The sequence below is a fragment of the Corythoichthys intestinalis genome, chromosome 4, assembly GCF_030265065.1.
Source record: "Corythoichthys intestinalis isolate RoL2023-P3 chromosome 4, ASM3026506v1, whole genome shotgun sequence".
Lineage (NCBI taxonomy): Eukaryota > Metazoa > Chordata > Actinopteri > Syngnathiformes > Syngnathidae > Corythoichthys > Corythoichthys intestinalis.
This window is the reverse complement of record NC_080398.1, coordinates 31,066,852-31,094,590: the sequence shown is the minus strand read 5'-3', so window position 1 is coordinate 31,094,590 and position 27,739 is coordinate 31,066,852. Positions and strand designations below refer to the sequence as shown.

At 41.5% G+C, this 27,739-nt stretch overlaps 1 protein-coding gene across 6 annotated transcripts in view; it reads left to right on the top strand.

The window, feature by feature from the left end:
- ago3a (argonaute RISC catalytic component 3a) overlaps positions 1–27,739 on the top strand; it is a 68,445-nt gene that overhangs the window by 1,570 nt on the left and 39,136 nt on the right. The window contains exons 2-4 of one of the 6 annotated variants that reach the window (XR_009062907.1): positions 19,303–19,476; positions 19,553–24,267; positions 24,344–26,046. The exons of 2 other annotated variants lie outside the window; for them this stretch is intronic. Coding sequence is in view for 1 of the 4 variants with exons in the window: in XM_057833579.1 (XP_057689562.1) it covers positions 19,763–24,115 (4,353 nt within the window). In the remaining 3 variants the exon portion in view is untranslated. Of the gene's footprint in view, positions 1–19,302; positions 19,477–19,552; positions 26,047–27,739 lie in introns of those variants that run through there. 3 more of the 6 variants (XR_009062909.1, XR_009062908.1, XM_057833579.1) reach the window with 3 other exon arrangements.

Here is a 27,739-nt window from a genome sequence, read left to right as displayed (position 1 = left end):
AATGTTTTTTTTAAGGCATTCGTAATTTAGTTCATAGGTATATTTGGCCGTTTTTTTTTTTTTTTTTTTTTTTTTTTTTTGTGGGAATATGTGTCTGGATCATTTGTTAAGAACAATGTAAAAAAAAAAAAAAAAAAAAAAAAAACGTATTATAGCATTTAAGCTAGCGGACTTTAGCGAATTGTTCTTTTGTTGTACTTAGATCCTCATTCATTTATTTTTTGGGGCTGTTTGAAGCTCAGCTATTTTAATTTTTTATGTCCCTTATCCGATTACTCGATTATTCGAACTAACTACTTCATCAATTAATCGACTACTAATCGTGATACTTTGTATCCCAAAAGGTTATCGATATGCTCCTGCCAAGAATCGAGATATCGTTTTAAAAAGGTGTTAATGTTTAAAAAAAACAACAACAAAAAACAAAAAAAAAAACAACAAAGGAACGAACAAGTTGCTACCCAAATATTCCACTATAATAGTGTCTCGGTTAACTCAAAGGCTGCCATTAACTGTGCTCGACGCCCAATCCATTAAGACTGGGAACGTTCGTTCATTCGAAACCAAAGCATTCGCAGTTATTCTGTCCGATTTTCGGGGCATTTACACGTCACTTGCTGTTCATTTACAGGTCATTTCCCGTTGAGTTTGAGTCACTGCCTATTCATTTGGGTGAGTCCCAGGTCATTTCCTGTTCTGTAACTCAAAATAAACAGGAAGTGACCCATAAAACACCACAAAATCAACAGGAAGTTACTGAAATCAACAGGTAAACGACCTTAAATGGCCCAAAATTGCCTCATTGCCTGGCATTGGCTGCCACTGATGGCCATAGACGTTCAATCCGTTTGAAGTGGGAGGGATTCGTTCATTGGCTGCCACCCTCCCAGTTCAAATGGATTGGATGTCTACTAATGATAAACTCATTCCAATTCACAGCAGAAGCTTGTTTTTCTGTTTATTAGTTGTTTGTAGAATATCCTAGAATGATTTCATGACCAATGTATCGATAATCATTTTATCACCGTATCGTCAGATCATCGTTATCGCGAGCTTTGTATCACGTATCGTATCGTGAGGTAACAAGAGGTTCCCACTCCTACTTGTTACAAGTATTTTTGACGGTAAGTCATTTGAGTTCTTCACATTTGCAAACCTGGCTGTCACTCTTCAAACTCTTGACATTCTTGCTCAGCAAGCTGGTATGATACTAGTGTTGAAGAACTTAAGATCGATCCTAGTCTTGACTCATAAAAGTCTTAATCTCTGTCAGTTCAGTTTTATGGTAAGTCTTAGCCTCGAATAGTCAGGTCCGAGTACAACACTAGGCCATACTGTTTCCTCCTGTGGTTGGTCTTTGCGGTTTAGTTTAGTTTGTAGTAAATTTCAGCTTCCTAACTGTCAGCACTCTGGCTTCGAAGCAGACTGCTGTTTGGGGAAAAAAGGCCACTGTTACCAATTAGCCAAAAATTATGTGATTGACCCCAATTTCTGATCGCGTGATTGAAGCCAGACAACTGTGGTTGTACACTGCTGGCCAAAAGTATTGGCACCCCTGCAATTCTGTCAGATAATGCTCAATTTCTCCCAGGAAATGATGGCAATTACAAATGCTATAGTAGTAATATCTTAATTTAATTTATTTTGCTTGCAATGAAAAAAACACAAAACAGAATGGAATAAAAAAATGAATCATTATCATTTTACACAAACCTCCAAAAAATGGGCTGGACAAAAGTATTGGCACCCTTTTGAAAAATCATGTGATTTGTGTAATTAACAGCACCTGTTACTTACCTGTGGCACATAACAGGTGGTGGCAATAATTAAATCACACGTGCAGCCAGTTAAAATGGATTAAAGTTGACTCAACCTCTGTCCTTTGTCCTTGTGTGTACCACATTGAACATTGAGAAAAGAAAGAACACCAAAGAACTGTCTGAGGACTTGAGAAGCAAAATTGTAAAGAAACATTAGCAATCTCAAGGCATTTCCAAAGACCTGAATGTTCCTGTGTCTACCGTGCGCAGTGTCATCAATAAGTGTAAAGCCCATGGCACTGTGGCTGACCTCCCTAGATATGGACGGAAAAGAGAAATTGACGAGAGGTTTCAACGAAAGATTGTGCATATGGTGGATAAAGAACCTCGACTAACATCCAAACAAGTTCAAGCTGTCCTGCAGTCCGAGGATACAACGGTGTCAATCAGTACTGTCCGTCGGCATCTGAATGAAAGACTCTACGGTGGAATACCCATTAAGACCCCACTTCTGACCCAGAGACATAAAAAAAGCCAGGCTGGAGTTTGCCAAAACTTACCTGAGAAAGCCAAAAACATTTTGGAAGAATGTTCTCTGGTCAGACGAGACAAAAGTAGAGTTTTTTGGGAAGAGACATCAACATAGAGTTTACAGGGGAAAAAAACAAGGCCTTCAAAGAAAAGAACACGGTCCCCACAGTCAAACATGGCGGAGGTTCCCTGATGTTTTGGGGGTGCTTTGCTTTCTCTGGCACTGGACTGCTTGACCGTGTGCATGGCATTATGAAGTCTGAAGATTATGCTGCAAAATGTGTTGGTAATGTAGAGCCCAGTGTGAGAAAGCTGGGTCCCCCTCAGAAGTCATGGTTCTTCCAGCAGGACAATGACCCAAAACGCACTTCAAAAAGCCCTAGAAAATGGTTTGAGAGAAAGCACTTGAGACTTCTAAAGTGGCCAGCAATGAGTCCAGACCCGAATCCCATAGAAAACCTGTGGAGAGATCTGAAAATGGCAGTTTGGAGAAGGCACCCTTCAAATTTAAGTGACCTGGAGCAGTTGGCCAAAGAAGAATGGTCTAAAACTTCAGCAGAGCATTGTAAGAAAGTAAGTGATGGATACCGGAAGCGGTTGTTCGCAGTTATTTTGTCTAAAGGTTGTGCTACCAAGTATTAGGCTGAGGGTGCCAATACCTTTGTCTGGCCCATTTTTAGAGTTTTGTGTAAAATGATAATGATTTAATTTTTTTTCCATTCTCTTCTGTGTTTCTTCGTTGCAAGCAAAATAAATGAAGATATTACTACCACAGCATTTGTAATTGCAATGATTTTCTCAGAGAACTTGAGCATTATACAGTGGTACCTCGACATACGATCGCTTCAGCACACAATCTTTTTGACATTCGACGTAAAATTTGACACTCCATTTGTTTCTACATCCGACGATATGCTCGAAATACGACGACATGACAGCAATGCAGACGAACGCACGGCGGAATTTATTGTGTAAGAAATCAACACAGGTTTCAAAAAGGTTAGTACAGGTGGGGAAACAAGGAAAAAGGTGACGCTTACCTTTGAAATAAAGATGCACAATATAGAAAAATTTGTGCATGGGGTGCGCATCCGTGAACTAGCTCAACAATATATCTCCACTGTCCTCCTCCGACCACCGTTCGCCAGTCTTTACAAGTTAAGCTGACAATTATTATTGTGGTGAAATCGCCAGCTTCGTCAGGTTTTTATCATTTATATCAGAACTTATCCAAGACAAAACGCCTACTGTAGGCCACAGTTGACGGTGTCCTCATGAAAACATTGAAAGTGAAAGTAACTCTAAACCTAACCGCTCCCTCTTTCTGTCACGTCAGCCACGCGGCAGGTTTAGGTACAGCAAAAAATGTCCGCCACATTAGAACCTGATTCGTTACATTATTACAGGAGTTATTATTGCCATTTGTAATAGCAGAAGCAGTATTTATTAAGGATTTAGTTCAGGTTTTTGGCTATGGAACGAATTAATGGAATTATAATGTTTTCTTATGGGAAAATCCTGCTCGACATACGATGATTTTGACTTAAAAACAAGGTCCTGGAACAAATTAACTTCTTTTCTGTATTACAGAATTGCAGGGGTGCCACTACTTTTGGCCAGCAGTGTAACTCTTAAATCAAGGAACATTTTTATCTCATTTTCAAATGCATTTTACAACATAAACGTTGAAATTATAAGCTAAGAAATTATTGGATTCAAGGTGAAAATGCACCAGAAGTGCGGTGCTCATTGGCAACCTGTAAAGAAAACCATTAGCTAATTTGCTTCAAGCTTTTTTATTACATTTAGCAAAATGATGCATGGGCATACTAATTAACAGTAACAGCTGAAGTTAAACAAAAAAAACCCCTAACACATTCAAGAAGAGTCATGTTGATTCAATATTTGCAAATGACCATGACGTGCGTGATGAGAGTCTACATCGGCATAAAAAATGCTGATATATTAATATGTGAAAATTTACATAATCTAAAATGAATAAATCACAGTGGGTTTACTTTAACTTTCATTGAGTATTAGCTGTTAGCAGCCTATCCCTAACTAACCTCGGCATATCGGGTAGTGGCAAACATGTTGTCTCCGCAGTTGGTATTGTGGCATTGAGTTATTATTTAAAAAGCGTACCGGCAATATTGAGCGCTCCTAAGTGCTCGCAATTATAACAAACAAGTAGGAGTAATTTTCCCTTGTTTGTGTAAAAGGTTCATTTTAGGTGAATTCCGGCAAAATTGGTACCGGGCGATTTCCGAGAAATGCACTAACTACAATAGGTTTCTGTTTTGAGCACTTATCTTGGTAGGAGCCAGTAATTTGAAATGGTCAAAGATGTTTGTTTTAAAGCTCCTCAAATTGACGACACATACAATTCACCCTAATGTCCGTTACAAATTTCCCCACCTACAGTTTTTCATCTAGAAATAATGCAAATGTCTGGAGTGAGTCCTGACAGGTAAACTCCTCCCTGCTTGTGATCCTAGTGGCGGTTAAATGGAGCAAACTGCTTGGCTTTGTCCACGCTGTAATGGAAGCTTTCCACTTAGGCAACTGTATAAACCGACTTGTTGCAGGGGCATTTGACATCACTTGATCTTCACTCACCCACCTACTTCTCCCCCTTCTCATCCTCCTCATTAGTGTCAAAGCACTATCCATGGTGTGAAACATGGAATGGAATTGGGAGGTGTTTTCCCAGCAACCGAACACTATAAGCAACGAAAGTACTGTTACAAGTCCTGTTAAGCTAGTAAAAAAGTTTTGTTTCAAAAAGGCACTGTAGTCGATTCCTCACATATAAAACTTCTCTTTCCTTTCGTTTCAGACTGAATCCCCTAAATTATGTGTGTACTGAGGGTACATCTTGGTTATGGGTGCCTTCCTTATTTATGGTTGCCATTATCTCTGCTAACTACAGTTACCACAATGAATCAACTACCATATTGGCCCGAATATAAGATGTTTTTTTTTGCATTGAAATAAGACTGAAAAAGTGGCAGTCGTCTTATATTCGCGGTCTAGACATTATACCCATTCACGACGCTAGATGGCGCCAGATATCATTGAAGCGAATGCTGAACTTGAGGAGTAATGTTCTGTCATGACAGATCTCAGCTACTCTCAAGTTTAACCAGTTTGCATTATTTTATTGCAATGTTTTTCCTTATTCAGATATGTTTCAAGACTACAGTTACAGTTAAACCTCACTTTGACGGTTAATGTAGTTATTTGAATTTTGTTGTTTTATCACAATAGATTGGTTTATTTACATTTCAAAAACCAGAAGCCATTCATTTACGAATGTGATTGGACTTTACATATTTAAATGTTCAGATATTAAGATTTGAATGAGGCAAAATAACATGCTTTTTCTCTCAAATATTTTGTTATAATCATTTGTTTCAGATGTACTGTAATTCTGTATAAAAATTAATTTGGTGTTCAAAAAGTCTTTTTTTCAAACTTGAGTCTTGAAAAAGGGTTGTCTTAAAATCAGGGCTGTCTTATATTCAGGCCAATACGGTAATTCACAACCAAAATCGACAACTTTTTTGACAGTTGATGAATTGTTTTGAGATATTGTTGACCTAAAGAAAGTTCACATCCTCCTTTTTTTTGAGCCTGTCAATTGCAAATATTGATATTACGTGCAGGGTTTTACTACTTTGTCATTGATTACAAAAAGAAAATTGTGTAATACAAAAACGACAAACTTATTTTTAATCGCAATTTACTTTCCAAGAAATATTTGACACTCTTTGCACAATTCCTAGAACACCGATCATGCTGCCAGACATTTACTAGACACTAGAGCAGTGCTTCTCAATTATTTTCTGTCACGCCCCCCCAAGGAAGCCGTAAATGTTTCGCGCCCCCCCCCCCAAACTCTCTGCCGCCACTGTAAATAGTATCATTTGTCTATAATATTACTATTATAAATACGCATCGGCCTAACATTGTGTCCTTTTTTTCTAATAAAGAAAAAAAGTAACATAGATCAACTTATAATAAAGTATAACTTTATTAACATTGTTTTGATTGTCACAGAGAAGACTTGACGTGCATCAATTAGCCTGAATTTAAAAAAAAAAGTCACATTCAAACTGTAAAAAATACACTCAAGGTACATTTTTGACCATTTGATACAGAAAAATAAAATGTAATAAAATCAGTAAACAATAACAAATTAAAATTGATTAGAAACATTCACTCATGAGGACAATATGCCAAAAAATTTGACCGAAAAAACAAAACTGAATAAAAGTAAAAAAGAGTGTCCTTTGACAGGACAGTTTTTATTTTTGCTGCTCACAGTATTTACCTCCTTTGCAATGGTGTGGAGTTATTTTGCAATGAGCATGCTAACAATGCTCACTGGATTATTGATATAACACTGACAAAGCAGGACGATTGTTGGCAATATTCGGCACGTTTTCACTGAAAAACAATCAAGCGGCTTATCAATGAGATTGGGGTCTAATGTCTTTAAGTGGCGTCTTAATTGATTTGGCTTCTGGCTGTCCGCTATAATTATTTTTAGACACAGTAAACAGTGGTCTTTCCTCATCACCCACTATATTAAAAGTCAAAGCTAAAAGGCAAACAGCACGAAAAAAGCGCATTCTCGGCGGCCGAGGTAGAACCGTAGGTGAGGGCGGTCGTCGTGACGATCCCAAGCCGAAAATGTCACTTCTCGGGCGGCGACGTGAGAACCGGACAAGACAGTAGGACGCTGCGTGAGTGAGTCCGGTCGGAAAACGGCTTTCGAAAACGGCGGTGGCACACTGCTCTTCATATCTGTTTTCTGTGTGTGCTGAGTGCTCTTCCTTAGTTCAAAAATACTGCGCGCATTCTGAAAATGAGAGCGCCACTGCCACCTACTGAGTGGATGTGCAAGTACACTTTATTCCAGTACGGCAAAAAAAACAACAAAAAAAAGCATGTTCCCCGAGGTCACATGCGCCCCCCTGGCATCGCTCTGCGCCCCCCCAGGGGGGCGCGCCCCACTATTTGAAAAGTACTGCACTAGAGACTCAAGATGTTGAGTTCAGTTGAGCTCAATTGCAACATTAAACACACATAACAAAGAAAATTAAATATACAGAGGATTAAAATACAAATTAGTAGAGATGTGACCGAAAATTCAGCCGAAAAAAAGCTATGGAATTTGTACTTCCAAACCTTGTACATGTTGGCTGTTGGCCAGTAGAGTTAGTGAGATAGCTTCAGCAAGCGTGTTGCTTCTCGCCGTGTTTTAATGATGTTATCACAAGAGGACTAAGGTTCTTCACACTATTCGGTGGTAAACCTTCAGTCTTCAAAACCGAAAACTGATGATGCATTTTTAGCTATTTTCGGTTGATATTTTTTTTGGTCACATCTCGACAATTTCGTACCCGGAGAAACCCCACACAGGCATGGGGAGAGCATGCTAACGCCACTAGGGCAGCAGCTATCGATTATTTTGGTAATCGATTAATCTATCGATTGGTTTCTTCGAATAAACTAGTAATCGGATTACAAATATTGAATGTGTTTCAGAACACATTTTAGGAGATGTAAAACAACGGAAAAAGTGTTTATGCTTGCAATAACATTTATTTTAATTTGCCAAAATTGCACTTTCAAAACGGTGATAAATGCGAATACACGATAAAATACCTGAGTGTTTCTTCAAATGATGTAGAATTGTATTTTCATTTCATAGCCGCAATAAATGCATTTAAAAAGAAATAAAATACCTCAGGTAAGCCTCAAACGGTGTAAAAAATATCTAAGTACAACAGAAGAACAATTTGGCTATCTTGCATGGTTCAGTCCGCTAGCTTAAATGCTATAAAATGCTTTTATTTATTTATTTTACTTTATTATTATTTTTTTTTTTATGCAAAGCTCTAAACCAGACATGTCCAAAGTCCGGCCCGGGGACCAAATGCGGCCCGTGGTCAAATTTCATCCGGCCCCCAGCCTCTCTCATAAAATCAATAACTTCTGGCCCACACACAAACTTAATAAATTGGTTAGCAGTACTGCTACCAGCATATGAAATAGCTTACACACTAAATGCTGCTCATCATTTACCCACTAAAAGGCAGCAGCACTCTAAGCAACATTACCCCGTGTGACCTTTTACTCCCAATTTTCTAAAATGGCGACAATCAACAAAAAAAAGAAAGTTGAAATTGGACTACTACTTCACTAAAATACGCAACAACGGTGTTGCCCTCATTTGCAAAGAGACAGTCGCTCTTTTTAAAAAGTTCAATGTGAAGCGATATGACCAAACAAGACACACTGACATGTGCGACAGGATTACAGGGAAGATAATGTACGTAGCGAGAAATTGAAGCAACTTGAAGCTGGTTTAATTTCAACGCAGCAGTATTTCGCAAGAGCCCGAGAGTCGAAAGAGAACGCCACAAAGGCTAGTTGCGAGATTGTTGAAATTGAAATTATTAATAAAAAAAAAATAATAAAGCAAACGTGACACACATAATGGCTTGCTAAAATTTGCTTACCGGTAAATATATTAGGACGTAAAGGACGTCAGCCAAGGTCGGCCCCCCACATTTTTACCACACTAAATTTGGCCCCCTTTGCAAAAAGTTTGGACACCCCTGCTCTAAACAAATCGCTCGCATATTCCCACAAAAATGGTAAATGGTGTTATACTTGGATAGCGCTTTTCCACCTTTCAAGACGCTCAAAGCGCTTTACACTATCTCGCCATCTACCTACTGGTGACGCAGCACCAGGAGCAACGTGGGGTTCAGTATCTTGCTCAAGGACACTTAGACGAGTTCATCAGGGCGGAGAATCGAACCCACAACCTCTGGTGTGGGGGACAACTACTCTACCACTGAGCCACGCCACCCAAAAATGGCTAAATATACTTCTAAACTAAATAACAAATGCATAAACAAACATATTACCGCAAACAAAAACTTACCTTATGTTGGTTTTAACAGGGAGCAGCTGGATTCAGCCATGTTAGATGAGTTATGTCATATTCACTGTTGCCACTGGAGGGCAAATCAATAAAACTAAATGCAAGCACTTTCAAAACAAACCATTACAACGCCACTGTAATAAAACGAATCCTCGAAGCAGCAAAATTAGATTCAAAGCTTTTTTTCTAATCAAATTACTCGAGTTAAGCGATTGCAGCACTAAACTCCGCACAGAAACTGATTTCAGAACTGCTAAGCAGATGTGCTAACCACTTTAACACCGTACTTTTTTTTCAACAAAAAAGGAAATTTTTATCATAGTAAATATTCTTTTTACCCGTCCCCATATTTGTTACTTGATTTACATTTTTAATGAAATTTCAAAAAGAGAAAAGTAGTCTTTATTTTTCAAATAAGAAAAACGGAAGCGTGGTAAATATTATTTGATTTCTTAAACGTTTAATTAAAATTTTTAAAGGGGAAAAACTGTAATATCCTCTAATTTCTCTAGTCCCTGAGCTTAAATTTGATTAAAATTTCATTTTTGTGGAAAAATAACATGAAGGGGATCCACTTCTTTTACTTTCATGGGCCACACAAAATGATAGTGGGGGTCTAATCCGGCCCCTGGGCTTGGAGTTTGACACCAGTGCCATGTGGGATGTAAACAGTAGGTAATGACACTGATCCAAAATGTCCGCTGCCAATGGGCCCCTCTGGTCAACGCCGTGTTTGCTCACAGAGCCGTTGTGTGTGTGAATCACAGAGTTAGCTTCTAGTCAGCCTTGAGCTTTCCACCCTCGACTTGATATTGCGACTGGGCCAGTGGCGCCAAACGCCCCCGCCACCCACCTCTTGTTGAAATTTGACCTTCTTTTCGCGTCAGCTCCAGACACACACACACTTGTTGCACACTCATTCTTCCACGGCGTTATAAACGGACAAGAAGGGTCGCGTGAGAACATGCAAATGATTGCACCCAACGGCCGGCTCTGAAAAATGACACTGCTGCGTTTGTCCGATGGGCAGAACAGATTAACACCGGCTGCCAAATAAATGTGGGAATTGCTGGCTGGAAATAAGTCCGATCCCTTTTGATACAAGGCTGTGAAGCTAACCATAGTCACGGTTTTAGTTTAGCCTTCAGACAAGAATTGTGATCCGTGTTTTAGTACTTTTTGCAATTTAACCGATTATCCTCAAGTGAAGGTGATTTGTTGAATAATTTACAGGATACATTCATCCATGTAATATGGCTTCATTCATACATTATGGTCCTCTTCAGTTTTAAGTGCACTGCCATCTGTGTGTCACCAAATAAATTGCTTTTAAAGGGGCCTCTATTAGTTTCAGAAATGTTGCTATTTGTGAAGGTTATCAGTTAACTGTAGAACCTCAAATAACTAAACTCAAAACTGCACGGGCAATCAGTTGTTCATAGAACTTTTATGTAAACACAGCTAGGAAAAAATACCATGTAAAAAGTGCATTTATTAAAATGGAAAATAGTAAAGTTTGACACTTACGGAAGCGTAGAGCTGCCATTGTTAGTGAAACATTTCTGCCAGGGCTTTAACGCAGGGGTCTGCAACCCTTGTTTTAAGAGCCGCATGCGGCTCTTTAGCGCTGCCTTAGCGGCTTTTGATATGTTTCCCGTAGGAGGACAAAAATGACACGAACATTCGAGCATTTTCCAATGCTGTAAAAATGTGTGAATAAATATTAAATTTCAACATTTCTGTCAACAAAGATTTGCGTCGTAGCCTGCGACACACGTTTCTATCAGCAGGGCGGGATGCCAGGCAGGTAGCTATTGTAAATAAACCGGTTGCCGTATGATGGGCCGTGGATCCGAAAATCAAAAAGAGAAAAATAACTGAGGAGAGCAGAGGATTCAACGTTTCTTGGACAGAATCATTTGCATTCATTGTCATTGCGGAAGGATTGCCTGAATGTTTTCTCTGTGGCAAGAAGTTGTCAGTGAGTGAAAAAGTGCAATTGTATTACTTCTGATGAACTTAGAGGAGCGCAAAAATAGATTCAAGAAGTGTATTGCATCGCCAAACTCCACTACTGCTGCAAGTTTTGTTGCAACCCGGGAGATGATAAAGTGTGGAAAACCGTTCACAGATGGTGAGTACATGAAGGAGACATTCATCATCGTATCAAAACTCCTATTTGCAGACTTCAAAAACAAAACCGAGATAATACAGAATATCAAAGACATGCACAGATAAGGGGCATGTTAGGCACGTTCCATTTTGTTGTTTTTTGAAACCTCAAAATAAAAATGACATCAAAAATCTGATTTCTTTATTGCATTTCTTTAATTTCACAAAAGTAATGAAACAATTCAATAATATTGTAATGAAGTTAAACTTGAGGTGGCATCATACAACAGAGTAGTCACGTGGTGCCTTGGATGCACTGCAGAGAAAATAAACATTAAATCATTAAGGCTCATTACAGTATGTATTTTTAGCCAACTTAGTCATTTTGATAGTAGGCTAATATATGTAGCTGATACAGATACATACAGCATGTGTTGTCTTCAGTATAAAGTGTATGTAAGGCTTTTAATTTTTTGCTGCTCCAGACATATTTGTTATTTTGGTTCAATATGGCTCTTTCAACATTTCTGATTGCCAACCCCTGTTTTAACGTATTGCCAGCTCATTTGAACGCATAGACAACCTCGTTTTAATGTATTGATAACCTTGTGTTAATGTAGTGCCAACCTCGTTTCAATGTATTGGCATACTCGTTTCAACAACTAGTTGTGGCAAAATTGAATGGTAAAAACATTACCTTTTCACACAGTTCCTCAGGGTTTGGCATGTGCAGTTGTACTTAGCCACAGAAGCGCTTCTCTGTCACGTTATCATAAGCATGCTGCATTTGCGGAAGGTGGGAAGTCTGAGATTTCCAACCTGCGACCAGGTAAACTATCGCTGGAACACCACTCGAACTGGGTGATCCTAGTAAAAGTACCCCGACTTCACGAGTTGCTTCAGTCTGATGTGACTCAACACAAAAAAAGAAGTTAAATTAAGTTTCCTTGAGATGCCATGTATTTCTTTTCCTCATACAGTGAATTGGCTTAAAGAATTTATATTTTTTTTATATTGACTTTCAGCAAGGATGTAACTAAAGAAGTAGTAGTGCTACAACGATTAATCGATTAATTCGAGTATTCGATTTGGAAAAAAAATATTCGAGTTTTTGTTGCTTCGAGTATTCTTTTAATTAAAGTGGTGTTGTAATGTTTTTTTTTTTAAGTGTTTGCATTTAGTTTTGTTGATTAGGGTGGGTACACTGCCCTCTGGTGTGCCTCTTTTCACATGGCTGAACCCCAACTGCTCCCTGTTAAGACCGACGTAAGCTAAGTTTTTGTTTGAGCTAATGGTTTTTAATGCAGTCATAGTTTAGTTTATAGGTCTATTTAGCTGTTTTTTTGTGGGAATATGTGTCTGAACCATTTGTTAAGAGCATTGTAAAAAAAACTTTAGCATTTTATAACATTTAAGCTAGCGGACTTTTTTTAATGTAAGTTAGCCAATTGTTCTTTTTTTTTGTACATAGAGCCTCATTAAAAAAAAAAAAATTATACCGTTCGAGGTTCAGCTCAGGTATTTTAATTTTCATTTTCCTTATCCGAATACTAACTTATCCGATCCGAACTAACTAGTCCATCGATTAATCGACTACTAAAATATTTGATAGCTGCAGCCCTAGTTTACAGTGTGTGCTATTTATATCAGTCGTCCTTTTTCCTCCACTATTTGATCGCTTATGAGAAGGCAGGTTTGCTGGAGGTCAAAATGTCCAAAATAAAAAAAAGCTACAGGTACCATCCAGGTGGCATAAGTCCAATTTCCCACCTTCCTCTAATGCAGCATTTTTCCTGCACCTGCTGAGTGCAATAGCGTATACACAAACCCTGGGGAACTATGGGAAAATGTAATGTTTTTAGAATTTAACCTTCACCGTTACTTAGTCGTTGAAGCGAGTTTTCCAATATGTTGAAATGAGGTTGGAACTACGTTAAAACAAGGTTACTAAAACGTTAAAACAAGGTTATCAATACATTAAAATGGGCTGGCATTTCGCTAAAATGATAAATGGGAGAAATGTTTCGCTAATACTGGCAGCTCTGCGCTTCCGTAGACACTAATATGATGCAAAAGGGTTTTATTTATTGTGCGAAAGACTATTTTACGAAAGACAAAAGTGTGGTACTAAGTGGCTAAATGCTTGCATGTACTAGAGTTTTCTTATAATGACTTTTTAACAGATAACAGATATCCCGATAATGTCCAACTCAAAAAATCTGATACAGATATATGCGGTTGTGGAGGTAACATTTTATGGCTAATTGTACTGTGATGCCCCATCGGGTGCTTTAATAATAATGCTCACATAAAAAATCCCAAGCATCTTAGTTTGGAGACCTCTAATGGTCAATAAGCATAACTGCTAAGCTGTGACCAGCCCTTGTTCGAAGGCAGAAGGCTTCTACATTCACTTCGTTTTAACAACTCTGGTAACGAAAAAATGACTCCTCTGTGGCAGTGGCACCAACAAGTTGAGTTAACACTAGGGGTGTGACAAAATATCGAAGTGGTGATATATCGTGATACTTTGCATTCTAAAAGGTTATCGATGCGCTCGTGCCAAGAATCGAGGTATCGTTTTATAATCAGGTGTCAATGTTTGAGGAAAAAAATAAAATAAATAAGGAACCAATAATATGCGACCAAAAACTTCCACCATAATAGTGTCTCAGTTAACTCTATGGCTGCCATTGACTGGTCGAAGCCAAAGTATTGACAGTCACTTAGTGCTGCAACGATTAAGCGATTAACTCGAGTAATTCGATGAGAAAAAGCTTTAAATCAAATTTTGCTGCTTCGACTATTTGTTTAATTAAGTGTTGCGTTGGAATGGTTTGGTTTTTCAAGTGCTTTGATTTAGTTTTATTGATTTGGGTGGATACACTATCCTCTAGTGGCACAGTGAATATGACATGAATCATTTAACATAGATGAATCCAGCTGGTCCCTGTTAAGACCAACATAAGCTAAGTTTTTCTTTGATCAAATATGTTTGTAATACATTCATAATTTAGTTTATAGGTATATTTAGCGTTTTTTTTTTTGTTTTTTTGTGGGTATATGTGTTTGAATGATTTGTTAGTGGAATTTTTAAAAAATCGTTAGCATTTTATAGCATTTTAGTTAGCGGACTTATTTTTTTTAATCAAAATTAACGGGAAGTGCCCTATGAAATGCCCCGATATCAACAGGAAGTGACTGAAAATCTACAGGTAATGCCCTGAAATAGCCCAAAATTACCTTGTTGCCTGATATTGGCTGCCACTGATGGCCATAGAATTGGGAGGTGCCTGTTTGAAATAGGAGGGGTTCATTTCTTGCCACCCTCCCAGTTCAAGTGGATTGGAGGTCTACTAGTGATAAACTCATTCCAATTCACACTAGAAGCTAGTTTTTCTGTTATTTAGTTGTTTTGTAGAATATCCTCAAATGATTTCTAGACCAATGTATCGGTAATCGTTGTATCGCCATATCGTGAGATCATTGTTATCGTGAGCTTTGTATCGCAAATCATATCGTTAGGTATCAAGAGGTTACCACCCCTAGTTAACGCCACAAGATGTTGAAGTAAAATAGCTCTAAAAATGCAGCGAGCACTCGTGAACACACCGGAGTGTATTGTGTTTATTTATAATTAAAATACTATTTGAATAGTTGTCTTCAAAATGATGTTAACATTATAGTATCATTAGACTCATACCGAAAGGATATTAACGCAATAGCAAAACCCCGAACTTTAAAATGTAGCTGCTAAAGCCAATTATAATTAGCAATAGAAAATTATTCGTAACAAGACGGGACTGTACTTGGCTTTTGAAGACCCAGCAGAACTTGACAATCAAACACTTCAGTATCAGGTTATACTCTCCAATTTTTGTAAAATCGAAATCAACTCATTAGTGTCCAGTGGTTGTGTATTTTTGTCGCGATAACTGCCAGGTCAAACAGAGGCCAGCAAATTGGGTGTGAATGGCAAAGAGCTGGGGAAACCTCCGTCAACATGCACCTGTCACACTACATTTTTTTTCCAGATGGAATTGGAGTTGGATAACTTAGCATTTTTGAAAGGCAGTCTGCATATTTAATATTTCATTTACTGAATCATTTTCTATAGAAAAGTACTCACAATTTCTTAGCATCAGTTTTCCCGCTCCTTTTTTTTTTTTTTGTCACTGATGGACTGGCTGTCGCCCTCCCTTGTCGCCCCGGTCACCGCCTCCATTCTCAATTCTTAAAAGCAAACTCATTCGGCTAAGTAGACAGCTTCGGTGTAGTCTCACATTCAGGGCTGGCTTAGTGCTTCATTTGCAGTCACTCCCCATCGTGCTCAATTCATTCAAGCAGTCGACAGACAATTGAAGACCCCCACTAACCTCCTGCCTATCATTTCCATACCACCCATGTGTGTGCACTCTTTTGCCTAACTTTCCTAAAATTCCTGGTTAAACTTTTTTAAGTCCTGACTATAAACCTCCACTCACCAAATTTGACACGAAAACGACATTTGTTCATAGATAAGACACTGGACTATAAGCAGCAGTTGTCCTCACTGTATTATGGGATATTTACAACAAAAGATATTAACCGGTAACACTTTATTTGGCAGTGGCATCATACGAATGTCATAAGACCAAATGAACTACCATGAAAGCCTCAAGCAAAGCTTCATTGCTTCAAGAAGCTTCATTTGGCCTTCACTGCTCCCTTGGGGAAGACATTCAACCTCTGTCGCCACTTACTGTAAACACTGTTGTTGTCCAACATGCCTCTTAGCATGCCTTGCAGCACTACAAATGTAAATCACAATCAAAATTCATGTTCTGTGCTAATTATTTCTTCAGTTACTGTTCCAGTTGTTACATTAATTGCTAGTTATGGCATTTGGTAACACTTTATTTACAGTGGCACGATAAGACTGTCATTAGACAATCATAATTATGACATGACACTGTCATAAGCATTAATGAATGCTTATGACAGTTATCGTTTAGTGTTATCGGGCAAATGATCTCACTTTTGAATGGATATTAAAGATTCGAGCTGGACATAAATAGTTAGTGACATAATTTGCCAGATGACACTTAATGACATCTGTCATAAGCATTCAGTAATGCGCATGATAGTGCCATGTCATAATTATGACAGTCTTATGACGCCGCTGTCAAATAAAGTGTTATTTATTAACCCAAATAAAACAACAAATAAGCTGTACTGGACTATCAGCCGCAGGATTAAAAATTTAGGAAAAAAGTAGCGGCTCATAGTCCGAAAGTTACGATACTCGACGTCTGAGCCATTTAAGACCTTCTTCTCCTTGAACATGTCTAAATTTTTGAAATTATAACATACAGTATATAACTTCTCATTTGTAAATATTATCAGATTTCTTAATTATATAGTCAAAGTAGGACACGAACAAACATCTGCCTTTTTACTTTGAAAAACAACAATTCACATTTTTGCCAATTTTTGAACATCTGTCATACTGTCTAAACTGGCTTCTTAATAATGCTGCAACAACTAATTGATTAAATTTATTCATAAATTAATTGCCAACAAGTTTGATAATCGATACAGTTAAAGGAAATGGCCATTTTGTCCTTTATGCTACTTACAACATGCCGAAAACAACTTCTAGGTAAATTGTGAATGATAATTGAAAGAAGTGACATTTATCCAATTAATTAAGTTTAATCAATCGTCCGATTAATTATGAAAATAATCGTTAGTTGCATTCCTACCGTAACTTTCGGACTATAAGCCGCTACTTTTTTCCTTCATTTTGATACCTGTGGCTTATAGTCCAGTGCGGCTTATTTGTTGATTTTTTTTTTTTAGGTAACACTTTATTTGACAGCTGTGTCATAAGACTGTCATAAGATCATCAAAATTATGACATGACACGATCATGGACATTACTGAATGCTTATGTCATTAAGTGTCATTTGGCAAATTATGTCACTAACTCAATTTTTGTCCATCTTGGATCTTTTGCATCCATTCAAAAGTGAGATCATTTGCCGGATAACACTTAATGACATCTGTTATAAGCATTCATGAATGCTCAGGACAGAGACATGTCATATTTATGATTGTGTAATGACAGTCTTATGGCACCAGTGTCAAATAAAGTGTTAGCAAATACCATAACTAGCAATTGATGAAACAATTGGAGCAGTAACTGAAGACATATTTAGCACAGAACATGATTTTTGATTGTTATTTACATCTGTAGTGCTGCAATGCATGCTAAGAGGCATGTTGGATGACAACAGTCAACAGCGGGTGGCAGCAGAGGTTGACTGTCTCCCCAAAGGGAGCAGTGATGGCCAAATGAAGCTTCTTGAAGCAATAAAGCTTTGCACTAATTAGTTCAAAGTTTAATGATGGTTCATTTGGTCTTATGACAGTCGGTCCTATGATGCCCCTGTCAAATAAGGTTGTACCGGTTAATATATTTTGGTGTAAATATCTCATGATACAGTGAGGACAGCTGTGGCTTATAGTCCAGTGCGGCTTATCTATGAACAAATGCCGTTTTCGTGCCAAATTTGGTGGGGTGCGGCTTATAGTCAGGTGCGCCTTATAGCGCGAAAATTAGGGTAGTTATTATCACACAAAGTTGGCGTTGTCCTTGTAGACGCTACAATATGTGCTCGTCTATGTTCATTTGAAATTGTTGGAAACGTTTGTTTATTTTTGGACTAAAACGTTCTGATTTTACAGACAAAAAGCATTTTGTGTAACTGTCGGCTAAGACTAAATGCAGACAAACACATTTTGAAATGATTGAAATGTAACAAGTATTTTCGTCCAAAAGACTAAGACAAAAATTAAAAGGCCTGCCAAAACAACGCTGAAAGTAATATTATAAGATGAAAACAAATTTTCAAATTTCAAAAATCCTGGGTTAAATTAATTATTCCCAATAAAAAATTTCTAGTAAGTTTGCTACACTACTACGGTTTCTTCATCTTAACATCAGGACCTTATTTCCAGTGTTGTTAATAACGGCGTTACAATATAACGGCGTTACTAACGGCGTTACTTTTTTCAGTAGTGGGTAATCTAATTAATTATTTTTCTCATCTTGGCAACGCCGTTACCGTTACTGAGGACGGAAAGGCATGCGTTACTATGCGTTACTATATTGGTCGAAAAGTCTGAGGGAGACTGACTCACCGAGACGACAGAGCAGAGCAGGAGTAGGGAGGAGGCAAGAAAGTTGTGACGCCGAGCAAACGCAATGCTAGGTAGCTCCAATAATACATGTTGTAGCCGATAGCCTACAAACTACGCCCGCATGTTATGGTAGATATGGTAGACATGGTAGATATCACATGTACTGTACATAGATATAACTAGATGCAAAATGACAGACATGGCACTAAATGAGTTAGTAGACAGCCGCCATCTTAAAGCAGTAGACTTTTTAAGACGGCTCTGTTGTAGAGAACCTTCCTAGCGAACCTAAGTAACTTTTTATCTAAAATACTTCTAAATCGGCAAAATCTTGACTTGAATCTATCTTTAAATGATGAAACAGTTTTAAAACTTTCATATGTCGAAAGTAGAGAGAAGGGAACTAATGCAATAATGGGAGCAATTTTAACAACTTTTAACAGTTGATTCAGGGTAAAGGGTAAATTAGGGTAAAGAATTGGGCTCGGGCCAATTGTACCAAAAAACTTCACATAGTGTGGCCAATGTTTTTTTTTTTTTTTTTTTTTTTTTTTTTTTTTGAGGGGAAAAAAAAAAGTAATTATCACCAATTACTTTGCCAAGTAACTAATTACTCTTACATTCAGGTAATTGAGTTACTAACGCAATTACTTTTTGGGAGAAGTAATTTGTAACTATAATTAATTACTTTTTTTCAGTAAGATTAACAACACTGCTTATTTCTCACGCCATTTGCTGTTGATCTGTTAGGCCCTCTTCCCCTTCCTTTTGAGACATGCCCACCTCCAGCAGGTGTGCATGTTTTTACTTGATTACAGGTCAGACGAGTGGAGCGGCCACACCTGAGGGCAATTAACATCAGCCAGCCTTAAAAGCCAAGCAGACGCTCCACCTCGTCGCCCGATCAACTCGTCTGGTTCCACCGTCAGTTGTTTCTCGCATTGCTTAGATACGTTCCTCTGATCACCGGCTCACGACTTGTTTTTTTCTCTCGCTCCAGGACCTGTTCTCTGCGCGCCCCTTGTCGGATTCCACGCCTGTCTCCCTCCGAGCTCCCTTGCCTCACGCCAGCTCAACTACCCCGAGCCAAGTCACCAGCCCTCGCCACACTTTTGTGATCACTAATAAAAAGAGCACGCATCTCACCCCTGTGTGTCTGCTCCGGGATCCTCTCTTGCTCACGCAACCCTAACAGTTTGATCGGGCCCTAATGGATCTCGCAGACAACCTCGCCAGCTCGCCTACATCACTCATTGACCACCACCAGGCCATAGAATCGCTCTTCCATAAGGTAACGGACATCACTCATTCACTCCAAGCCATACAAAAGCAGCTCACACCACTGCCTCAAGCCCGCTTAGCCGAGCCAGCACCACGTTACGCCGCTACTCCTCCGTTCCACATACCCACAAATAACCCGGCGTCATCGTTGACTTTCCGAGAGCCTCACGTGCCCGCACCGGCGCCTTACGACGGCAATCTCGGCACTTGTCGCGCCTTTTTGGTGCAATGTAGCTTAGTTTTTGAGCAACAGCCGTCCACATACCACGAAGACAGAGCAAAAATCGCCTACCTCATTGGCTGTTTGCGGGGCACCGCGTTGGATTGGGCGTGCTCAGTGTGGCAGAGTGGTTCGCCGGTATGTGCCACGTATCCTCGTTTCACGGAGGAAATGAGGAAAATATTCGATCATCCAGTCCGTGGAAAAGAAGCCGCCAAGCGGCTCTTGTCTGCTCACCAGGGGACTCGGAGCGTCGCCGAGTTCGCCGTTGAGTTCCGGACATTAGCGGCTGAAAGCCGCTTTAATGACGAGGCGCTGCAGGAGGTGTTCGTCCGCGGTCTTAATGAACGCCTCAAAGATGAATTGGCCGCCCGTGATGCACAATCTTCCTTGGACGCTGTCATAAAACTTTCCATCAATATTGACAATCGTTTACGCGAACGTCAGAGAGAGCATAGCACACAGTTAACCACCATGCCTCCCCCCTCCACTGTCTTCCGTCGGCCAGCTCCACGTCAACTTCCTCTCCAGGCCACAGGCGCTGCACCCGCGATATCGCCCCCTGCTGTAGACGCCGAGCAACTGCAACTGGGGCGCATCAGGCTGTCTCGGGAGGAGCGCATGCGTAGGTTTGACGCACGCTTGTGTATTTACTGTGGGAAAAGTGGTCATTTTCTGCGTAGCTGCCCAGTGCGTCCAGGTTCACCAGTAGAGACGCTACTTGTAAGCCACATGTCACACAACTCCTCGGGTCGGTTGCAGCTCACAGCTACCCTCTCTTTGCGGGGCCAGTCACGCTCGGTAGATGCCCTAGTTGATTGCGGTTCAGACGAGAACTTTATTGATCAAGAGCTCGTGGCACAATTAGGGCTGATTACGCACCCGCTCCCCGTGCCATTGAGGACCACTGCACTCGACGGGCAGCTCCTCTTCAGTGTGGATCAGAAAACTGAGGCCATCAAGCTGCTCCTGTCAGGCAACCACCAAGAGGTGAGCACTTTCCTAGTCTTTGTGAGTCCCCGCACACCCTTGGTCCTTGGGTTACCTTGGCTCAAGAAACATAATCCCACCATAGACTGGTCCCTTCCCAAGGTAACCGCTTGGAGTCCGTTCTGCCACATTAACTGTCTCAAATCTGCTCTAGTGCCATCCTGTCCCGCTCAGAAGCTGGAGCAACCAGACCTCTCAACTGTCCCGGAATGCTACCACGAGCTCTGGCAGGTTTTTAGTAAGGATCGTGCGATGTCGCTCCCTCCGCATCGTCCGTACGACTGCGCCATCGACCTCCTTCCTGGTGCTGCTCTGCCCAAGGGTCGGCTATTCAACATCTCACAACCGGAGAGGGAGGCGATGGAGAAGTACATCTCCGAATCCCTGGCCACTGGCACCATCCGTCCCTCCTCCTCCCCGGTCGGCGCAGGCTTCTTTTTCATAGGCAAGAAGGATGGTGGCCTGCGGCCCTGCATCGACTACCGAGCCCTAAACGACATCACCATCAAGAATAGGTACCCTCTTCCACTCATGGACTCCGCTTTCACCCCCCTCCATAGTGCTACGATTTTCACAAAGCTCGACCTGCGCAGCGCTTATCACCTCGTCCGCATCAGAGAGGGGGACGAGTGGAAAACTGCATTTAATACGCCCCTGGGGCATTATGAATATTTGGTCATGCCTTTTGGCCTCACTAACGCCCCTGCAGTTTTTCAGAACTTGGTTAATGACGTCCTCCGAGACTTCATCAACAGATTTGTGGTGGTCTACCTTGATGACATCCTGATATTCTCACGCACCCCCTCTGAACACAAAGATCATGTCCATAAAGTTCTCCAACGTCTTCTCGAGAACAGACTCTTTGTAAAGGCTGAGAAATGTGAGTTTCATGTCAACGAGACCACATTTCTTGGCTACATCGTTGGCAAGGGCCAATTGCGAATGGACCCAGCGAAAGTTAAGGCAGTCCTGGAATGGCCACGCCCCTCTGACAGAAAGCAGCTCCAGCGCTTTCTCGGCTTCGCCAATTATTACAGAAGGTTCATCCGAAATTACAGCAGGATTGCAGCTCCCCTCACAGCCCTCACCTCTACCGCCACACAATTCCATTGGTCTGATCCTGCCGGCTCCGCTTTCAGTGACCTCAAGGCCCGTTTCACTTCGGCACCTATATTGGCCCCTCCTAACCCATCGCTTCAGTTCATTGTAGAGGTTGACGCTTCAGAGACGGGCGTGGGGGCAGTGCTGTCACAACGGAGGCCTGCCGATGGTAAGGTTCACCCATGCGCCTTCTTCTCCCGCAAACTGTCTCCTGCAGAGCGCAATTACACCATCGGAGACAGAGAACTCCTGGCAGTCAAGTTGGCCTTGGAGGAATGGCGCCACCATCTGGAGGGAACATCGCAACCCTTCCTTGTGTTAACTGATCACAAGAACCTCGAATACCTGAAGTCAGCCAAGCGACTAAATCCACGACAGGCGAGGTGGGCCATGTTTTTCTCCCGTTTCTACTTTACTCTGTCTTACATCCCAGGTTCAAAAAACACCAAGCCAGATGCCCTTTCACGTCAGTTCCAGGCCAGCGAACCAAGGGAAGAGCCCGCACCCATCCTCCCACAGACCTGTTTCCTTGCTTCGATGGAGTGGGAGATCGAGGGAATGGTGAAGGAAGCCCACGGTGAGCACCCGGACCCCCGAGAGGGCCCTCAGTCTGATCTCTTTGTTCCCGAGTCCCTACGTTCCCAGGTGCTGGAGTGGGCACACTCGTCCCGCCTCTTCTGCCACCCCGGCATCAGACGGACACTCGCCGTGCTGCGCCAGCGGTTTTGGTGGCCATCCATGTCGGAAGACACAAGGTCATTTGTCCTCGCCTGTACAGTTTGCGCCCGCAGCAAAACTTCCACCAAGCCCAGCTCTGGACTCCTCCGCCCCTTACCAATTCCAAGCCGCCCTTGGTCACACATCGCTCTGGATTTTGTCACCGGTCTCCCCCCTTCCAGAGGTAACACAGTCATTCTCACCGTGGTAGACAGATTCTCCAAGGCAGCCCATTTCATCCCCCTTCGCAAGCTTCCCTCGGCCAAGGAAACTTCAGACTTGCTCACTCACCATGTATTCCGCTTACACGGCATCCCAGCAGACATTGTCTCCGACCGAGGACCGCAATTCACATCTCAGGTCTGGAGAGCATTTTGCACTGCACTGGGTATCGGGGTGAGTCTGTCGTCGGGGTACCACCCTCAAACAAACGGGCAATGCGAGCGCACGAACCAGCAGCTCGAAGCGGCCCTCCGCTGTACCACACAGGCCCGTCCTAACACCTGGAGCGACCAGCTTCCGTGGATAGAATATGCGCACAACTCTCTGCCAAACGCCTCCTCCGGTATGTCCCCATTCCTCTGCTCCTTGGGCTACCAACCTCCATTGTTTCCCACGCAGGAACAAGACATTGCGGTTCCGTCGGTCCAGACGCATATCAATCGTTGCTCCAGGGTTTGGGAACAGGCACGCTCCGCGCTCCTACGGGCCTCCGAGAAGTCATGCGCCCAATCTGACCGCCGCCGCACACCTGCGCCGGCCTATACGGTTGGTCAAAAGGTGTGGCTCTCTTCGAAGTCCTTGCCGCTGAAGACTGAGTCGGCGAAGCTCGCCCCCCGGTTCGTAGGCCCCTTTGAGGTCATCAAGGTGGTAAACCCCAACGCAGTGCGTCTTCGGCTCCCTGCTCATTACCGGGTGCACCCCACGTTCCATGTCTCCCACGTCAAGCCGGTTTCCACAAGTCCGTTGGCCCCCCCTGTTCCGCCCCCTCCACCGCCTCTGTCGGTCGACGGGCATCCGGCCTACAGGGTGGAGCGGCTTCTGGATGTTCGCCGCCGTGGCCGGGGGCTCCAGTACCTGGTTGACTGGGAGGGCTATGGCCCGGAGGAGCGGTCCTGGATCCCGGCCCGGTGGGTGTTGTCCCGCGTGCTCATCCGGGATTTCCACCGTGCCCATCCCGGGGCTCTTCGTCGTGCGCCAGGTGGCGCCCGTAGGGGGGGGGGTCCTGTTAGGCCCTCTTCCCCTTCCTTTTGAGACATGCCCACCTCCAGCAGGTGTGCATGTTTTTACTTGATTACAGGTCAGACGAGTGGAGCGGCCACACCTGAGGGCAATTAACATCAGCCAGCCTTAAAAGCCAAGCAGACGCTCCACCTCGTCGCCCGATCAACTCGTCTGGTTCCACCGTCAGTTGTTTCTCGCATTGCTTAGATACGTTCCTCTGATCACCGGCTCACGACTTGTTTTTTTCTCTCGCTCCAGGACCTGTTCTCTGCGCGCCCCTTGTCGGATTCCACGCCTGTCTCCCTCCGAGCTCCCTTGCCTCACGCCAGCTCAACTACCCCGAGCCAAGTCACCAGCCCTCGCCACACTTTTGTGATCACTAATAAAAAGAGCACGCATCTCACCCCTGTGTGTCTGCTCCGGGATCCTCTCTTGCTCACGCAACCCTAACATGATCAATCTAAAATACAGCTGTCGTCTCTATAAAAGCTTAATAAAAGCTGATTTACTGGTCAATTTGCCGTAAAAGGGACTGAAATAAATTGTGATTTAGAAGCAGTAAAGACTTCAAATGGAAAAGCTGACAGAAATAGCCACGCCTACTAGCAGACTTTCTCAAAATACAAAATATTTGCTTTTCCTAATTCAACATAATTAGGCAAAACCTGAAGATGTTTGAATATGTGCTTCAACTGTTTTTGTTCTGGCAGCAATTGCAGATATTTTGGCCATAAACTGGATTTAAGAGGTTTTTATCTGACAGTGACAATATGTTTGATTTACTGGCCTGTGTATAAATTGGCTTCAAGTGGTTCAAGTTGGCGTAAAAAAGCTGACACTCCCTGGCGCGCATCCACTGATCCCTTAAGGCTGGACCATGGATATTTCTCCAGCCAATCATCTCCTCTTTGCTTCCCCTCTGGTATTTTTACCACATCGTTGCGACTAACCTTGCAGGATGTGGCGGGGTTGGCGACTCCCATGGATACCAGATGCGACACCCCAGAGAGGCCCAGGAAGCGAATGTGGAGGGGGAGGAGTCAAATGCTGCCAATCAATATGCATTTGTGTGTGTGTGTGTGTGTGTGTGGGTGTGACTGACGCCATTGTGCTCTGTTCCCATAGCTCAAGCCTCTGTGGATTACAAGCACAACAGCTGTATTGTGTGTGCACTTGTGATCGTGCGCACTCTAGAGTGGTGTGGACGTTTGTGTATCGCAAGTGATGGATGTCTGTTTCGCTTCTCAACATCCCCGCTTTGACTCATAGCTGACTGTGTTCTCTCATCCAGTTTTTATGTTTTTTCTTTCCCTGGAGTTTTGATAACATATCTGATGAAGACAACAGTATTTGGGCTAAAGCCAGTGAATCAATCAAGGAGTGAGCTGGAGTACGGCTGCAAATATTAATCCAAGTCGAGGTCGAGACAAAGTCTCTGCGTACAAGCTTCAAAGGGGCATTATTTTGTATAATTCAGGGTTCTCTCGGGGTCTTAAAAAGTCTTAAAAGCATTGGATTTATGAATTTGGAAATACCGTATGGGCCCGAATATAAGACGGCGCTGATTATAAGACTATTCCCTCGTTTTCAAGACTCAAGTTTGAAAAAAGACTATTTGAACACCAAATTAATTTTTGTACAGAAAATAATTACAGTACATCTGAAAGAATTGATTATAACAATATATTTGAGAGAAAAAGCATGTTATTTTACCTCATTCGAATCTTAATATCTGAACATTTAAATATGTAAAGTGCAATCACATTCATAAATGAATGGCTTCTGGTTTTTTAAGTGTAAATGAACCAATCTATTGTGATAAAACAACAAAATTGCAATAACTGCATTAACCATCAAAGTGAAGTCTAACTGTAACTAGTCTTGAAACAAATCTGAATAAGGAAAAACATTGCAATAAAATAATGCAAACTGGTTAAAGTAGTAGCTGAGATCTGTCATGACGGAACATCGCTTAAATGATATCTGGCGCCATCTAGCGTCGTGAACTTTTAATTATTCAATTGGTTTCAGAAATGGCTCATATCAAAGCTAAGACCCTACCAAATGATGTTGAATGTACAAAAATATATTTGTTTCACTGAAAAAAGATGTATCATTTAATGAAGACATAAAGGTCAAATTTTGGCAAGATAAAAGTTTTGTCGCTTACAGAAACTAGTGTGAAAATTGAACAAAAAATGTACTTCAAATTCAAAAATATGTTAGAGATCATGAGCGAATTAAGTAGTGGTGCTGTGAAATCCAAATTGAATATTTTGTATGACTTCCATGGGCTTGAAGGACTGCATCCATACGGTTCGGCAAGGATTCATACAATTTATTAATGAAGTCATCAGGAACATCAAGGAAAGCAGTCTTGCATGCCTCCCAGAATTCATCAACATTCTTGGGTTTCGTCTTCCATGCTTCCTCTTTCATCCTGTTCATGTCTGGTGACTGGGCTGGCCAGTCCTGGAGGATCTTGATCTTCTTTGCCTTGAGGAACTTTGAGGTAGAGATTGAAGTATGCGATGGATCACCATCCTGCTGCAGAATTTGTCCCTTTTTATGGTTAGGAATGTAAGAGGCAGCTAAGATTTGATAATATGTCAGACTATTTATGTTGCCTTCCACCCTGCAGATCTCTTGCACACCCCCATACTGGATGTAACCCCAGACCATCATTTTGCCACCAGCAAACTTCACTGTTTTGTGGCAAAAGGTGTATTTTTCAGATGAATCTTCCATTGAATTACACCACAGACGCCGCAAATATTGCTGCGGACCTACTGGAGCCCGCATGTTGCCGAGATTCACTCAGAAAACAGTGAAGTTAGGTGGTGGCAGAATGATGGTCTGGGGTTACATCCAGTACGGGGTTGTGCGTGAGAGCTGCGGGGTGGAAGGCAACATAAATAGTCTGAAATATCAACAAATCTTAGCTTATGTTATGTAACATATTTTTGTATTTGAAGTACATTTTTTGTTCAATTTTCACACTTTTTTCTGTAGGCGACAAAACTTTTGTCTTGCCAAAATTGGACCTTTATGTCTTCATTAAATGATAAATCTTTTTTCAGTGAAACAAATATATTTTTGTACATTCAACATCATTTGGTAGGGTCTTAGCTTTGATATGAGCCATTTCTGAAACCAATTGAATAATTAAAAGTCAGGTTATTAGCAATTGTTTCTACAAAATGGATAAAACGACAAGACTTCTGTCAGGTACTGTATAGCTCTGATTTCTGGAGTCCTTAACATTTCATTGCTGGTTGCGGATATGTTAAATACATTTTATTTAGATGAGAAACAAAATCGATGCACATTTATTACTATATCCGGCCACACAAAATGATGTGGTGGACCAGATCTGGCCCCCAGGCTGCCAGTTTGTCACCTTTGTTCCAAATCGCAGACAACATTGAAAAGCTTGTTTTGCTGTTTTTTGAAATTTTAATCAGAGACGAACACCGTCCTAACGTTAATTATCAAAATTTAAAAGTGTCAAGGTGCGCAGGTGTGATTTGCAGACTGTAAAGTGTCCATTTCAGTGGCCTTCTTTTTGAATTTGTTGACTTGAAAAAAATGTCGCTGGCCATACTGGCGCACATGGGAAACCAGCTCGGCGCGGCCTGATTGTAATGGCGTCAA